The 14,978-nt window shown below is 60.6% G+C and overlaps 1 protein-coding gene across 1 annotated transcript; it reads right to left on the reverse strand.

Moving 5' to 3' along the window:
* TBC1D22B (TBC1 domain family member 22B) lies at window positions 1–13,424 on the reverse strand. The gene is made up of 13 exons (XM_038168398.2): window positions 13,190–13,424; window positions 9,996–10,052; window positions 8,691–9,004; window positions 7,703–7,882; window positions 7,162–7,232; window positions 6,590–6,718; window positions 6,102–6,167; window positions 5,166–5,280; window positions 2,606–2,712; window positions 2,093–2,168; window positions 1,709–1,836; window positions 1,441–1,536; window positions 1–1,011 (listed from the first exon to the last, which is right to left on the reverse strand). Exons 1-13 carry the CDS (start codon window positions 13,243–13,245, stop codon window positions 883–885), a joined length of 1,524 nt encoding a protein of 507 aa, XP_038024326.2. The 5' UTR covers window positions 13,246–13,424; the 3' UTR covers window positions 1–882.
* Between the last annotated feature and the right edge of the window lie 1,554 nt (window positions 13,425–14,978).

Raw genomic sequence — 14,978 nt, forward strand, 5'->3', positions numbered from 1 at the left:
TGCTACAAACAGAAGACTTATATTGTACATCTTTGACCCATATACACAAGAACACAATATACACAGAACGCCTCGGAGGAGCGGGGGCTTTGCGAGGGGGCGTTGAGGAGCCCCCCGCTCCCCCCAGGCCAGGAGGGGCTGTACCGACGGCACGGCGGGCGCAGGAGGTCTCGGCCAGCCGACGAGCATCGTACGAAGCACACGTGGGTGGAGTGGTCCCCCCGCCGTGCCCACCACGCCAACACCTGGAGGAAGGCGACGAGGATGGAGAGGAGAGGGCAGAGCACAAGCAGCTCCCTTGTGAAGCCACGAAGCACTCGGGGTCTTCGGACGCTGGGAGTGAAGCCAGGCCCTGAGAAACTTCTTGCCCTGCAGCCCCGGGGAAGGTCTCCGGCCAGGCAGTCTCTGATAAGGCATTTTCGTCTGGGAGTTGGATTGAACTGTGTCTGAAGACAGAAGGGACCGGGATGGGGCAGCGCACACGGGTGCGAGGCGGCGAGCATGTGTGTAGCGGTGGGCGAACACGCGGCAGCAAAGCCAAGGCAGTCAACAGCTGGACAAGCCCTGGGCAGGGGTGGGAGAGGCCAGGAGGGCTCCGTCCTCGGCTCAGTTTGTCTGCAAAGCTGCCCCCGAGCCCCTTCAAGCCTCTCTCTCCCTGGCTTGAAATACTGACGGTGGTTGGAGTGGCACACCAGGCGCGTGGAGTGGCGGACAGGCACACAGAAGAGTTAAGACAAGTCGATGTGAGCTTTGTACAGCGAGGAGCAGCTCCCGGCTGGAGTGTCCGAAGGACTTGGGACGACAAAATGCCACAGTGATCAGATCGGGCCAGGAGGAGGAGGAGGTGGGCACAGGGCAGAGGAGGGAGTCGAGTCCTGGCACCTATCGGCGGTAATGATTGGGAGCGTCTGCAAACATGTACTTGAGTCTGTAGGCTTCAGCGAGCAGGAGTCCGATCTCTTCGTTGCCCCAGTGTATCGTGGGCAGGTTTTGTAACAACATTAGAAGGCCCTGAAAGAGGGGAAGATGCTTAGTTTGGGCAGTCGAAGGCAGAATGCAGCTCCAGAGCAGGCTCAGGGCACCAGAGGCAGCAGCACTCGGTGACTTTCACTTGTCACTGTTGAGGTCCAAAAGGCTCCGAGGCAGCATTAGGAAGTGCTCGTGTCCTGCTCTGAATGAGGGGAGCACCTCAGATGCCCCCAAACCACAATGAGACTTACTGCGACCAGAGCTCGAGCCCAGGGAAGAGCTGGTGTTTGATGTTTGCAGCCTCCAGCTGAGCACAGGGGCTCAGAAGTTACTTTCAGGCAAAGATCCCGAGACCAGACCATCTGGGAGCCAGTCCTGAGCAGGTGGGTGACCAGGCCCACGGTGGGCTCCCCCCTAGGGCAGTTCCCTCCCCTCTTCCCAGAGGAATTACCCCCCCTCCCAGGGACTTACTTGGAAGTCTTCCTCATCCAGGATCTCCTTCCGCCACTTGATCAGGAAGGCAGCACAGACGTACAGGTGGAAATGCGAGAATCCCTCCGGCTCCGACTGCGGACAACAAAAAGCTCTGGGTCAGCTCTCACAGCTCTGGTGGGCAGACATCAGACTGTCCCCAGCTACCTGGGAAAGCCCCAGGGGCACAATGCTTTGTTTCTCCCCTCTCCCTGCTGCACAAAACCTCCTCCCCACGCTGCAAGGGGAACGTACGGCGCCTGCGTACCTGGTAGGTGTCCCAGAGGCGGATGGTGCAGCGGAGGGGCAGCTCCCTCATCAGCAGGTTGTTCATCCAGCGGAAGGCGAACTGCAGGTATTCGACCTCGTACTTCCGAAAGTGGTTATGTACCTGCTCTGAAACAGCACGTTTCCCTTACACACCTGGGGAGCACCGTGCCCAAGCTCCTGGCCGAGGCGCTGCCCCCTGCACACCGGCTTCCTCACACTCCAAAAGCTCAAACCTCCTCCCAAACACCTCCACTACCCATCCTGTGCTATCCTTGTAGGCAAGCATCAACCCCCTGCACTGAGGGTGCTGCTGGCACCGGGAGCCTCCTGCTGCTGGGTCACACGAGGGTTCCCCCCCTGCCCACATCCCCTCGCCACCTACCATCGATCCGGCTGACCAGCTCCTCCAGGGCTTTGACTTTCTTCTGGATCCCCGGCTGTGCAAAGGTGTAGTTATCCTGGGGGGAGAGGCTATCGGTCAGAAGGAGAATAACACCTAGAAATGACCCACGCCAGACCCCCAAGCTCTGCGGGAAGCCAGGACAGCCCCCAGGCAGCGAGACATGGCTGCTGAGCACCGGGAGCTGCCTGATGTGAAGTCCCTGCTGGGACAGCAGTGGCTGTACAGCTGCAGCAGCTCATTTCCCCAGGATTTTGCCCCCAGATCGTGCCCAACGAAGAAGAAATCTCTGAAACACTGGGACCTGCTGTCAGAGGACAAACAGCCAGGCAGAGCCTCCTTGATTTTAAACGCTACGGTGCTGCAGGTCTGCCTGGCTACTCCAGGGCTGTGCCAGGGATACACAGAGCTCTCACCCAGAGACAGAGAGAAGATGACGGTGCTGTATCTACCCCAAAAAGGGGGGGGGGCTTCCCTGCAGCCCCAGAGGCTCACCTGTATCCCGTCCAGCAGTTTGCTCATGCACCAGAAGCTGTCGGCTTCGATGCTCCGCAAAACATCCTGCGACAGGTTCGTCACGTCGAAGTTCTCCACGTCCTCCTCTGCAAAACAGACAGGGGGGAGAAAATCAGGGGGGTGGGGGACACCAGGGGGCTCACGGGGACACTGAGGGGCTTTAAGGCTGATTGCGGGCAGCTGCCCAACATCTCTCTGGACAGAGAAAGTTCAAGTTAATTCCACACGGAGCCTGACAGCAGCGCCAGGTACTGGAGGGGCTGCAGAACCTCTACTTCTCAGGGTGGGCTAACAGGAGAGCTCCAGGAAAAAAAGGAAAAAAAAAAAAAAAGCAGCCCTGTGCTTGGAAGAGCTGCAAGGGCTGCGTTTGGAGCAGAGAAGCCCCCAGGAGGACAGCAGCCATCGTGCTGCTGGCAGAGGCACCTGCAGGAGCCGTCACTGCTAAATTGAATCAGCGGATGGATGGCAGGGCTGGACGGGCTCGTTTCCAAACCCAGATGCTCAGAAGTCAGAACAGGCACCTTTGATCTTGCTTAGAAAGGAGCACAGGATGGAGAGGATGAGCTTGGGGCCACCCTCTTGGCAGGGCCTTGAATTAGGGATGGAAGCAGCCTAATACAGAGAGCTGGGCAGGGAGCACTGGGACAGGGTCACTGCTGGAACCAGTCTCTTCTGCAGTCCCCTGCTCCATCACTGCTGCTTTAGATGAAAACACGAGCCCCGAGACCTGGCAGAGACTCAGCACAGCAGCTCCGGGACCCGAGCTGAGAGGTGCTGTGTGTGCAGCCAGCTCAGCACCCCTCTGCTCACCGGGTCCTCTCCCCGTGCCTGGGGAAGGGGCTCGTGGTTTCCTCTGGCAGGTGCTGAGCTGAGAGCCCTGCCCCAGCCCCTCAGCCCCCAAATTTCATCCCCACCCTCCCGTGGGGCTGGCAGCCCGTGCTGGCCCAGCTGGAGGGCAGCACCGGGGGCTCAGCTGCTCGCACAGCCCCACGGCCTCCCTCGAGCTCTTCCTTGCGCAGCACCAGCTGAAAACCAGCGGTGCCCAGCAGCCCAAGCCATCGATCCACGGAGGAGGAACCACGCCAGGCAGGGATCTGGCAGTGGTGGGGCCCCAGAGCAGCTCTGTGAGCTGCTGAGCAGCCGAGGCATGGCAAGAGGAGGAAAGGAGCTGGCTGTGCTAAGACCCAGCAGTTAAATCCACCCCATCTGCAGCCTGCTCAGTGCCTGGAAGGAGCGTGAGAGGTTCTCCAGGCGGACTGGGTGCGAGTGCAGGAAAAGCAACAGCCCCAGAGCAGAGGAGGAGGCAGGGGAGGTGGCAGCTGGAAGGCCACACTCAGTAAGAAAGGTTTGGAGGATAAAAAAGGGCTGGAGCAAGGGCTGGGCAAGAAGCATAGCCCCAAATGGGTCCAGTGCAGCACGAGCTCGGCAGCCACGTGCAGAGGTGAGCCCTGACAGCCAACACGGTGCATGGTTAGGAGAAATCATCCCAGGGACCCACAGGCAGTGCCAGCACTTGGGGCAGATCTCTTCCTGCACAGACAGCTCGTCCTTTACCTCCCAGGAAAGAGAGCTCACTGCAGGTGGTAGCAGAGCCCCACGCTGAGCTTTTTTTTCCCCTCCTTTAGACTGCAAGGGGCAACGGCACATCGCAGAGATCAGCCCTGGCCACACAGGCTACCACGGTGGAAACCCGGGTGGCTGTCCTCTTCCTCCAAGACCACAGATCACTGCTGGCTCAGAGCCCTAACCAGATAGTGGGAGGTTTCCAGTGACTTCAACGAGCTTTGGATCACGCTCTAAAATATTTGTCAAGCAGGATTCCTCTGTCATTAATGGAGTCTTAGGAAATCCTTTTTCCTTCTCCTCGCAGTGAAAAATAAGAGACTTCAGGCACAGGGATTACGGCACCCTGGCATTAATGTCAACCCCAAAACACAGCCAGCGCTGGGGAAAGAATCAAAATCCTCTAAGTGAAAATGACCTGAGCTCGGGCTGAAAGCACCAGGCTGACAAGAAAGCCACAAGCAGCAGGGAAAAGTCGATTTGCCTTCTGAAAGTCTCAGCTTGACAGACACACCTGTACGGGCAGCACAGGACAGGGATCGCTATTTAAATGGTTTATTTTACATTCTCAGCGGGGTCTCTTTGTACTTCACTCTCCCTAGAGCAAGGGCGAGCTCCAAATTCAAGCTCTGAGGGGAAGATCCTCCCCTTCCCCCAGCTCTGGGCCTTTGACAAACCCCCCCCAGTGCCTTCGAGGCCCCATCCTCCTCCAAGCCAAGCACATTCAGATGCAAATCCACCCTGAGCACTTCAACTTGAGGAGCTCAGCGAGGTTATGAAACTGAAGGCGATTCAAGCAGGCAGCAAAGACACTCTAAGGTCAAGACGCATCTCCAGCGTGACATGGGAGCTGCAGAGGAACATGTCCCCTCCAGCGAGGCGAGCTTTTTTTTTTTGGATGCCAGCACCTCGCACCATTTCAAACGCTGTGGTTGGGAGGCAGCTTCAAGCAGCGACTGGCACTTCTGTCACTTACCGACGTATTCAGAGAGGAACACAACAAAGAATGGAGTGACCAGGTCATTGATGCCCTGCACATAGCCGCTGGCTGGGTGTCGAATGGCCCAGATAAACAGGATTCTTTCAAAGATCTAGGGGAGAAGGAAGGAAAGCAGGTACCTGCGTTAGCCGTGCACAAAGGAGAGGCAGAGAAGCAAAACTGCTAAGCTCAGCGAGCAAAGATCATGCGCTGACAGGCTCTGCAGCAGTGTGGCTAAGGTAAGGAGCACACCAGCCCTAAAAGAAAACCCAATCTGATCCACAGATTGCCACTAAGCCCATCCACTCTTCCCAGAGCGAGGAGCCCTGGTCTTGTCCTCAAAGCCTCTGCTTGAAGGACCGCAGACGGCAGCTTTCCAAGAGCCACACGGACAGCTACAGTTGTTCTCTGGGCTCCTGGGCCAGCAGCCACCAGCACAGTGCTCCCAGCAAAACGCCACGGACCAGGACAGTTCCCCCACAGCAGCTTCTCCCCCAAAACAACCTCAGTCTGTTACTTCCAGCCCTGACACACCGTGCACACTGAGGTTGTGTCCACGGGGGACAGATGCTCACACCTCCTGGCCACTTCTCACACCCAGCCCTGCCTGGGCTCCTCACGAACCACTTAATGCAGAAATGGTTTAAAAATGTTTTCAAGAGATAGCTTCAGGACTCTGACCAATCCTTAGCTATGTTTTGTCAAAAAAAGGTTGATCTCATAATCCTCGAGCTCTAAGGCTGAGATGTTTCACAAACCTGGGGCACAACCAGGCCATTTAAGCAGGAATTTGCTGATCAGGAGCCACGGGGAGCTGTCAGGCAGGGAAACCCTACAAAGCTCACTCAGCTTGTGGTCAGCGCTAGTCTGACCCCACACACGAACAGCCTGACCCCACAGCGATGTGGGGCAGGAGCCTTGCTCCCCCCTTACCTCCTGGACAAGCGGCTGCTGGAAAAGGGGGATGAGCGGGTTGGTCCTTGGAATGTCGATGTGGATCTGGAAAACAGCACAGGTTACATGCAGCAGCCATACCCCTAAGGGACACAATAACTCAAACACAGCCCCCCAGAAGGGAATCCACCCTGCAGTGCCCCCCAGGCAAGAGCTGGGCTTGCTGACAAGCACTGTGAGGGTACAGATGGCAGCTGCACAGAGGAAGGCATCTACAGCTTTATCTCCAGTCTCCTTTGCCCAGGTCTGGTGACCAGAGGTGGGCTGGGAAAGAGCTGGGGTCTGAAATCCAGTTATTTGGTCAATTTAGGGAAGGATTAATCCAGAACTTGTAAGGAAAAGGACAGAAACAGTGCCCTGATGCTGAGAAAGCTCCTACTAGCTAACAGGTAGGAGTCATCCTAGCACGTCCCAGCTGCACGGGGGCAAGCAGCAGGCGGGGGGAGGAAAGGAACGCAGTGGGGTACCTGGCGGTAAGTATCTTGGTGGTGCTCCTCGTTCCGGGAGTCGTAGTACTGCTGGATGAAGCCGAAGTATTCCTCCCGCTTGCGCTGCAGAGTCAGCTTCCGTCGCTCCATGTTGGCGGGGAGATAACCCTGCAGGAAACCCCACGTCAGGGCAGAGCCTCAGCCCCCACCACAAACCAGCCCCCAAAATCCCACCAGGCTGCTGTGCGCCTGGAAGCATCGGGTACGTGCACCCCGGGGCAGGGGAAAGAGAGTTTGTGGGTTTGGGCTTTTTCCCCAGCCCCCAGTGCCTTTTCTGAGCTGGTACAACCCAACCTTACAGGATTCAGTTTCCCAGAACGGAACAAACCACGTTCCCAGCACCTCCTTGAAGAGGATTTATTAATTACGCTCCCTGGCCAAAAAACCTACAGATCGCCTGTAGGGCAGGGAAAGGATGACTCCATCCCAAACAGACACAACACGAGTGAAACTGAACCTGGGACGCACAAAGGTGTAGGATTGTGTCCCCAGCTCAGCACAAGCTGCCAAATTTCCCCCCCAACTCCTGCACCACAGCTCCGAGTACTCACTGAGAGGAGACGCCACGTCACGGGCCGGACCTCCCTGGGCACGCCGGGCCAGCTGCATTTCCTCAGCTCATCTGCAAACGGACAGTGGTGGCAATGGATTAGATCCTAGGCACGTCCAGGCACCACTACACCTAGAAGGAGAGGAAAGCCCAGTCTGCTCCTGCAGGCTCTGGAGACACTGAGCCTCCAGGACGGCTCCACGCCGGCAGTGACCGGGGACGTGGGTGTGCAGGGACGCTTCCAGCTCGGGGCTTCGCTCCCCTCACAGCTGGGCTGGGCTCTCATGCAGAACCCAACAGCCCCCTGTGACCCCAGCATCGTTTGTGAGATGGAGAAAGGCTGGAAACAGGCAGGCAGCTGGTGGAAGAGGTTATCAACTGCCAACAGAGCCATTCCTGCAGCTACCCCACCTGGAGCACTGCAGGCAGTGACTTTCTCCAGCCCGGAGCAGACGCTGCTTCAACCCAAATTGTGCTTTTTCCACGTGCCCCCCCCTCTGCCTCCTCCTCCCCAGCCACAGGTGCCCAACGCTGCCACTCACCCAGGTCCGTGTTGTGGCTGGAAAGGAGCTGCCGGAACTTCTCCAGGCGGGTTTTCTCCCTCACCGTCATGGGGGGAGCACCCGAAGCGTTTTGGTCGGAGATTCGGGCGACGAGAGGAATGACGGGCCGGAGGGGGAGGGACTGCTGCTTCTGAAGGGGGGTCCGCACGCAGGCCTCCTCTGCGGGGAACGGAGGCCACGGTGAGAGCAGGGAGGGGACAGCACCTCTGCAACCCCAACGAGCTCCCTGACCGCTGCCAGAGGCTCACCATGCAGCTGCCACCTCCCTTCCCCAGTCTCAGCACTGGTGTCCCACTCTGGTGGCCCGCAGAGACCCGCTGTTGTTCTTCTGTCACTTCCCCTCATTTTTCTCTCCCTTCCTTCCTCCTGCATCCCTCCAGACATCTGCCTGCCCGCAGTCAGACCTCCCCCACCACGTGTGAGGAGACGCGGGCAGAAGGCAGGAGACGAGGCAGGAGGAAGCTGTGGGAAGCCCAAAGGAACCGACCTTCAGAGCTGCCTCTCTCCTGTGATTTAAACAGCGATGGAGCTAATTGCGAGCGCAGAGAGAGGCAGCAGAGGGCTGCCAATGCCACCTGCTGGCAGCAGGGACCTGCTGAGTTATACCCAGAGCAAGGCAGAGGGAGCAGGGGCTGATGCCTGGTTCCCTGCACCGGGCTCTACAGGGCTGCATCCCAACCTCGATTAAAGGCAGCACATCGTGAGCAAGAATTGAACAAAACCCCTGAGAGCCCAGAAAACAGGATCCTGGAGGCCAGGAGTGGTTGTATGCAGGATATTGAAGCAGAGATTGACGTGGAAGCGGAAGAAAATGGTTCCTTGGAGCACAGGTTACTCTGAAGGAGCGAAGGCCGCTGCTGGGCACACGGGCTGTGCCCCAGCCTCGTGAGCACCAGACACAAGAAGCAGCAAGGAGCCGGGCTCCGCAGTCAGCCAGGAGAGAGCAGGAGCCAGAGGCTGCTCTTACCAGCTGTCCTGGAGAGCTGGGCCTCACTGCTGGACTTGATGACCTTGCAGTTGGTGGGCACATCGCTGAACGCAGACGGGGCCCGCTCGGGCTTCGCCCGCAGCTTGCTGTGGTTCTCCAGGACCTGGGCGGCCGTGGCCTTGGCCACTTTAGAGTTCAGAGTTTGCAAAGAGGAGGAGGAGGAGGAGAAATCCTCGTCTTCATCATCACCAATGTCCCAGGCATCGCTGGTGTTGCGGGCGAACTCGTGGAAGCTGGAGGCCTTCTTGCTTTTCGCGGGCAGCGCGTTGGCCTTGGAGCGGTCCTTGATGAAGCTGGAAGCCAGAGAGAAACAGCATCAGAGCAGCGCCGTTAGACCAACCCATTTTCTTCCCTTCCCCGTGTCCTAGCTCTGAGCAGCCAGTCCTTGACTTTTTTCAGCTTCCCGGTTGCTCCTTTCAAACCCAGGGCATGCGCCAAGCCTCTCCTGCCTGCCCCAGCCGGCGCGCTATCAGGGCACGGAAAGGCCACGGTGCCAAGAAGCAGCTGGAGAGCTGCCAGGCTGCTCGGCTCAGCAGGGCAAAGCAGAGAGGCGCACAGTTCCTCCAGCTCTGCCTCCCCCCTACAACACCCGGGTGGATTAAGACACGGAAAAAGCCCTGAGACCTGGGGAGAGGCATGGCAGAGCCCGCACAAAGCCCGTCTGCGCTCCTCGGCACCAGCTGCTGTCGCTCCCAGTGCCCCGAGCGGGCTGTGCCTTCCCTCAGGGGCAGGAGGAGCCCTGGCATTCACCCTTACACCACAGAAGTCAAAGTCCACCAGCTGAAGCGTCACCAAGAGGGGAACCGTGAGCGCTACGCGGCCGAGACAGGGTGAAGGAGGCCGTGCAGGGTAGCGCTGCCTCTCCCCAGGTGCTGTCACCCTGCTCCACCTTGCCCTTCCCACGGCTCTTCCCCCTCCAAAGGGCACAGGCACGGGTGCCGAGGAAGGTGCCCGTCTCCTTTGCTGTGTCTGAGCCAGATTTTTGCCCACGAAGGGCAGCAGCAGGTTAAAATTCCCCTACAAGCTTTCACAGAGCCCAGCACAGCGCCGTGTGCCCCTGCTGCTGTTTGCCCGCACCCAAACCCCACAGGGCAGAGGGGATGCACGGAAGCTGCGTGGCCATTTCTACAATCCCAGCAACGCAAACTGGGACACGGACTCCCAGCGAGAGGGAGGAGGGGGAATGTTGTGGTTCCAGGGGACGCTGGAGCCCTCCAGATGCTGCAGAATTGAGCCCCAAAGCTGCAGAGCAGGCTGCATCCCCGGGAGATATGGGACACTCACTTCTTGGTGAGGCGGGGATCCAGCGGGGGATGCTGCGCTCCGTAGACGGGTTGAATGCTGCAGGAAAAAAGAAAAAAGAGCCTCAGATCCAAAGCGCCACGTTCGGCTGAAGATTTGATCTTTGCAGCAGCAAAGAGAAGCCTTGTTGGAACTCTTCGGTTCTCTCCAGCCTGAGCTGGGATTTGGGATCTCGAGCAGGGGGCAGAGACCTGCTCTGTGCCGCACCGCCGCCTCCCTCCCCTCACCCCGCGTCTCAGCGCCTGCCCCAAACACCAAAATTAATTCTCTCCTCCATCAGAGGGCTGTCCACCTTTGGGATTTCACCCTCCTGAGCCCTCCAGAGCAGGGGAGGACTCTGCCCAGTGACGCTGGGACCCCTCAGGGCCTGAGGTTTGATCCCCACGCAGACATTCAGGCTCGCAGCCAGAGCCAAGCAGCCGCCTGTATGATCTGGGGTTTGACACGGGTCCAAATCCCAGCTCAAGCAAACACCTCCCATGGGGTCTGCAGCGAGACACATCCCTGGGACAGCGAGCCTCATCCCAAAAAGGAGCTGTCAGACACGTGCAAACCACTGCTGTTACAGCCCCTGGAAGCGAGACGGATCCTGAGCTACGAGCTCCGTCGGGGTAACCACTCACAGCCACCCCACAAACCACGCTCGGGTTGTGGAAAACAAGCCCTGGCCACCCCCGGCACAGAGCTCGGGGACAAGGGCCCATTCAGAGCTGGCACACGAGGGACAAGGCTCCCGATGGAGCTCCCAGGAGCTGCAGATGGAGCCCGGCAGGGAAACGAGCAGAGCCCGGCTGTACCGGAGGGGGGCCGCAGCCCGGCACAGCTGGAGAGCAGGAGGGGGACAAGCGGGGACCGGGGAGGTGGCAGCAACGGGGCCAGGGGGATGGGAGGGACGTGGAGACCCGGGGCAGGGGATGGAAACGAGCACGGAGCAGGAGGAGGCTGGGCTCAGCACACACACACACACATCTGCGTGTGGGAATAACAAAGCAGGTGGGAAGGGAGCAGCGCCAACGCCGAGACACCCGGCAGGTGACCTCCGAGCTGAGCCAACACCCACGGCTGCCAGGTGGCACGTTTGGGCCCTCGGGGTGCTCCACGTCTGCTCCTGGCCCCGTCACCGACCTGAGCACGTCCCCGAGCTCACGTCCAGGTCCTGAAGCTCCGCACAGAGGGGTGCACCGTGGTGCCACGGGGATCACAGCGGGGCCGGGGTTCCTGACACCGTGTCACAGGTTCTCGGTGCCACCTCAGGGCTTATCCGAGCAGATTCTGATCCCCGCTGTCACCCCAGCGTGGCAGCGCCACGCAGCCCTCACCGCTCTCACCTCTCCGAAGAGCAGGGAATAAACAAACACGTGCACCGGGACGCACGGCGCCAACCTGCCAACGCACCCCAAAAATTACAGGGGGGACAAATCCCAATGCAACAGCCACGGGGCAGCACGGGAGACGTGAAACCACCTTTACCACTTCTGCCACACGCCCTAATATCGACAGGGAAAAGCTACAAGCTCACAAACCCAAGCGGCCCCATTCCTCCCATCGTGGCAAACGAACCTAGGGCAGCCTCCAGATCATCCCAAAGCCTCCCTCCACCAACTTGTCAGGACAAGGGAAGGAGAGAGCCAAAAATGTGCAGGGAAGACCTCAAAAAGTTCCCATCAGAAGCACAAGAGGCAGCTCTGAGCCCGGTGCCGGGTGTCCCACACCTCTGCTGTCCGTGCCGGTGCTGCCCTTTGGGGTTGAGGCCCGAGCCCTGCCTGTACCCGTTCCTGGAAAGGATGGCACACGGGGTATTTAGGGCTGGTAACACACCTCCTCGGACAGGGGGGGGATTTAGGAACCTGTCTGCAGGCAGAGCTCTGCCTGGGCAGGGCTGGCTGCCTCCCCGACCGGTTCCCCTGGCTGCAGCGTGCCGGGGCGAAGCAGCCCCAAGGCAGCAGCAGCTTGGGGCGAAAGAATGGGGCCAGGAGGGACCCAGGGGGTGCACAGAACCCGCTCCAACCAGGAGAGGAGAGGGGGAAGGTGCCGTGCCCCATCCGGGCTGTCCCACTGACAGCGGGGCGCTGGAGCAGCCCCAGAGCCGAGCGGGAGCCTGTTGGGATTTAATTCCGACTGATTTCACCCCGTGCCTACACCCGGAGAAAAAGGGCAGGGTTCAGATCAGGCAAACGAGCATGAACACAGCCCGAGGAGGGCCAGACGCGCACAAAACCCCAAAAGAATCCCCGGAAAGGGGGTGTCCCGGCCCCACACGCCCCCAGCACGATGGGGTTTGTGTTTGGGGCACGGGGCTTGCGGCCACCCCGTTGTGCCCCGCTCCTGGGGCCAGGCAGGGAGAGACCCCACAGCAGCATCGCCCCCCCGGTCCCACAGCGGGGGGGTCCCTGCGGTGTCCCCCGTGAATGTGGAGCCCTCCCTGGGAAACGGGCCCAGAGGGGGAAGTGCAGGAAAAGGGGGGGCTGCAAGAAAAGGAGGGGGCCCCCATGAAACGGGGGGGCTCCACAATGAGGCCAGGGTCTCCTCGGTGTTTCTGTGCAGGGTCTCATTATGGGGGGGGGGGGGTTAAGGCTCGGCCTCCCTCACCCCAAAACCTTGGAGCCCCCCCAGCACGGGTGCAGCCCCCCCTCAGACCTCCCCACCCCCCAGCACCACGTCCCCCCCATACTCCACTCCCCTCCTCCCCAAAACCTCACAAACCCCAAAACTCCACAGCCACCCCAAACACCCCAAAAAAAACAAAAAATCCATAGCCCCCCCTAAAGACCCCAAAAGACCCCCCCCACACCCAAAACCCCCTATAACCTCCCAAAAAATCCCTCCTAAAGATACCAACCCCTCCAGGACACCCCACAGCCCCCCCAAAGACCCCCACACACCCCAAAGACCCTCACAACCCCCCAAAAACCCCAGAGCCCCCCTAGAAAAACCCCAAACCCTCCAAAAAAACCCCACATCCCCCCCAAAGCCCCCCATAACCCCCCCCCAAAAGACCCCAGAGCCCCCCCAAACCCCACAGCCCCCCCCCAAAACCCCCCTCAGCCCCCCCCCAAGACCCCTCAGGCCCCCAAAAAACCCCACAGCCCCCCCCAAACCCCACAGCCCCCCCCAAAAAGCCCCCTCAGCCCCTCCCCCAAGCCCCCTCAGCCCCCCTCAAGGCCCCCGGCCCCCACCTGCCGGGCAGCTTGGCGCTGCGCTTCCAGAAGTGCCGCCCGCTCTCGGCGGCCATGGCCGAGGGGGGGGGGGACGGGGCCGGGCAGGGCCCGGCCGCCCCCGGCGCAGCGGCGGAGCGCGGAGAAGGCCCCGGCGCCCCCCCCTCCGCCCTCACCGCCGCCCGGTTGAAGCCGCCGCCGGCGCCATGTTGGTTGAGGGCGCGGGGAGCGCCGCCATTGGTCGCCCTCGCGGCGGTCCCGGAGGCTCGGCCAATGGGGAGAGGGGAAGGGGTGATGTCATACGAGGAGGGGTTGGGGAAGGAGGGGGTGGGATGTACCATCTAGGATGTTTGGGGGGGGGGGTGAGCCATTTCGGTTATTGTGGGGGTGGGATGAACCATCTCACCTGCTGTAGAGGGGAGTGGGGAGGAGTATTTAGTGCTGAAGGAAGAAGGGCGGGGGGGGGGGGGGGCTGGCAATGGGCGCTGGGGACGGGAGGGGACCTCCCCCCGTGGGCCCCCCCCCCGCCACGGTAATGGTTGGGCGGGCAGGGTTAAACAGCGCCCTGAGGGCCGGGAGAGACCATTCCGCTGGGGGAGGGGGGGACAAAACCATGAAGGGGATGGGAGGGGGGGAGCGGTTTAAACCACCCGCGGGGAGACGGGGGGAGCTGGCGGCGGGCTGAACCATCAGGGAGCGGGGGGGGGGGGGGGGGGATGAGGGGTGGTGGGGTCCCCGGGTGCCCCCCCCCTCCCCGTTGCCATGGCACCCAGAGGGATGGGGAGGGCGGGGGGCACCTCACTGAGCCCCCAGGGGACGTCCCCCAGTAACGGGGTGTTATAGGGGCGTTATAGGGGCGGCCTCCGTGAGGTGTGGGAGGTCGCCTGGTGAATAAACGGGGGTAAAGTGGAAAAAAGCACAAGTGTCAAAACACAGAGTCACTGCCATGGCGTCATCAGGGCTGGAGGAGCCCCCCAGGGTCACCTGCTCCAAGCACCCCCCCACCACTGTCCCCACTGAGCCGTGTCCCCAAGCACCAGCCCCAACCTCTCCTGGAGCCCCCCCAGGGACGGGGACTCCCCCACCTCCCATAAACACAAAAATAAAGAAAATAACCCCCCAAACAAATAAAAAATGAACCCCCCAAACAGACTTTGTGGTGACATCTTGGGACCCCGCCAGCCCCCTCTGTCATCCCTGAGGAGAAAACCCCTCCATGGGGGCAGCCCCGAGTGCCAGGCCCCCATGGCGGCAGGCACAGGCCGCGTGCTGCCACCAGGGCCCTGGGGACATGGGGACATCCAGATCCCGGTGGCGAGGCGCGATGGCCCCGTGCTGCCTGGGCCTCATTCAGCAGTGCCTGGTGGCTGGCAGGGCCACGAGTCAGTGCCGCAGCCCGTGCCTCAGTTTCCCCTATTTGCAGCGGGGCAGGGAGCCCCTCGGGGACACCTCAGGCGCTGGGCCACCCGAGCCAGCCAAGGGACAGCTGCCACCCCCAGCTCTGCTGTCCCTGTCCCCTCAGCATCACCCCGAGTGCAGTGGGGAAACCCTCTGGGGAGCGGGAGGGCTGCGTGTGCTCACAAAGCGAGAGGGAAATACAAATCGCAGGCGCATTTCTGCAGAAAAATTATCTTTTTTTAGGACGGGGCTGACAGCAGAGGGCGGCACAGGCTTGTTGCAGCCACAAAGCCTGGCCTAGCAGCGGGTGCAGTGGTGTCAATCCACTTGTTGCTGCTGTTTCCCTGCCAGGTGCTCTGGGGATGCAGGGAGGTGTTTTGGGGGCCTGGTGTGGCCAGGAGCAGAGCAGCGA

This window comes from Anas platyrhynchos, chromosome 27 (genome assembly GCF_047663525.1).
Source record: "Anas platyrhynchos isolate ZD024472 breed Pekin duck chromosome 27, IASCAAS_PekinDuck_T2T, whole genome shotgun sequence".
NCBI lineage: Eukaryota > Metazoa > Chordata > Aves > Anseriformes > Anatidae > Anas > Anas platyrhynchos.

Coding starts and splice junctions, on each gene's coding strand:
- TBC1D22B (XM_038168398.2), bottom strand. CDS start 13,245: ATGGCCGCCGAGAGCGGGCGGCACTTCTGGAAGCGCAGCGCCAAGCTG. Junction 5,281..6,101: donor AGCAGCCGCTTGTCCAGGAG/GTAAGGGGGGAG, acceptor CTTCTCCCCTAG/ATCTTTGAAAGAATCCTGTT. Junction 2,713..5,165: donor GTTCCTCTCTGAATACGTCG/GTAAGTGACAGA, acceptor TCTGTTTTGCAG/AGGAGGACGTGGAGAACTTC.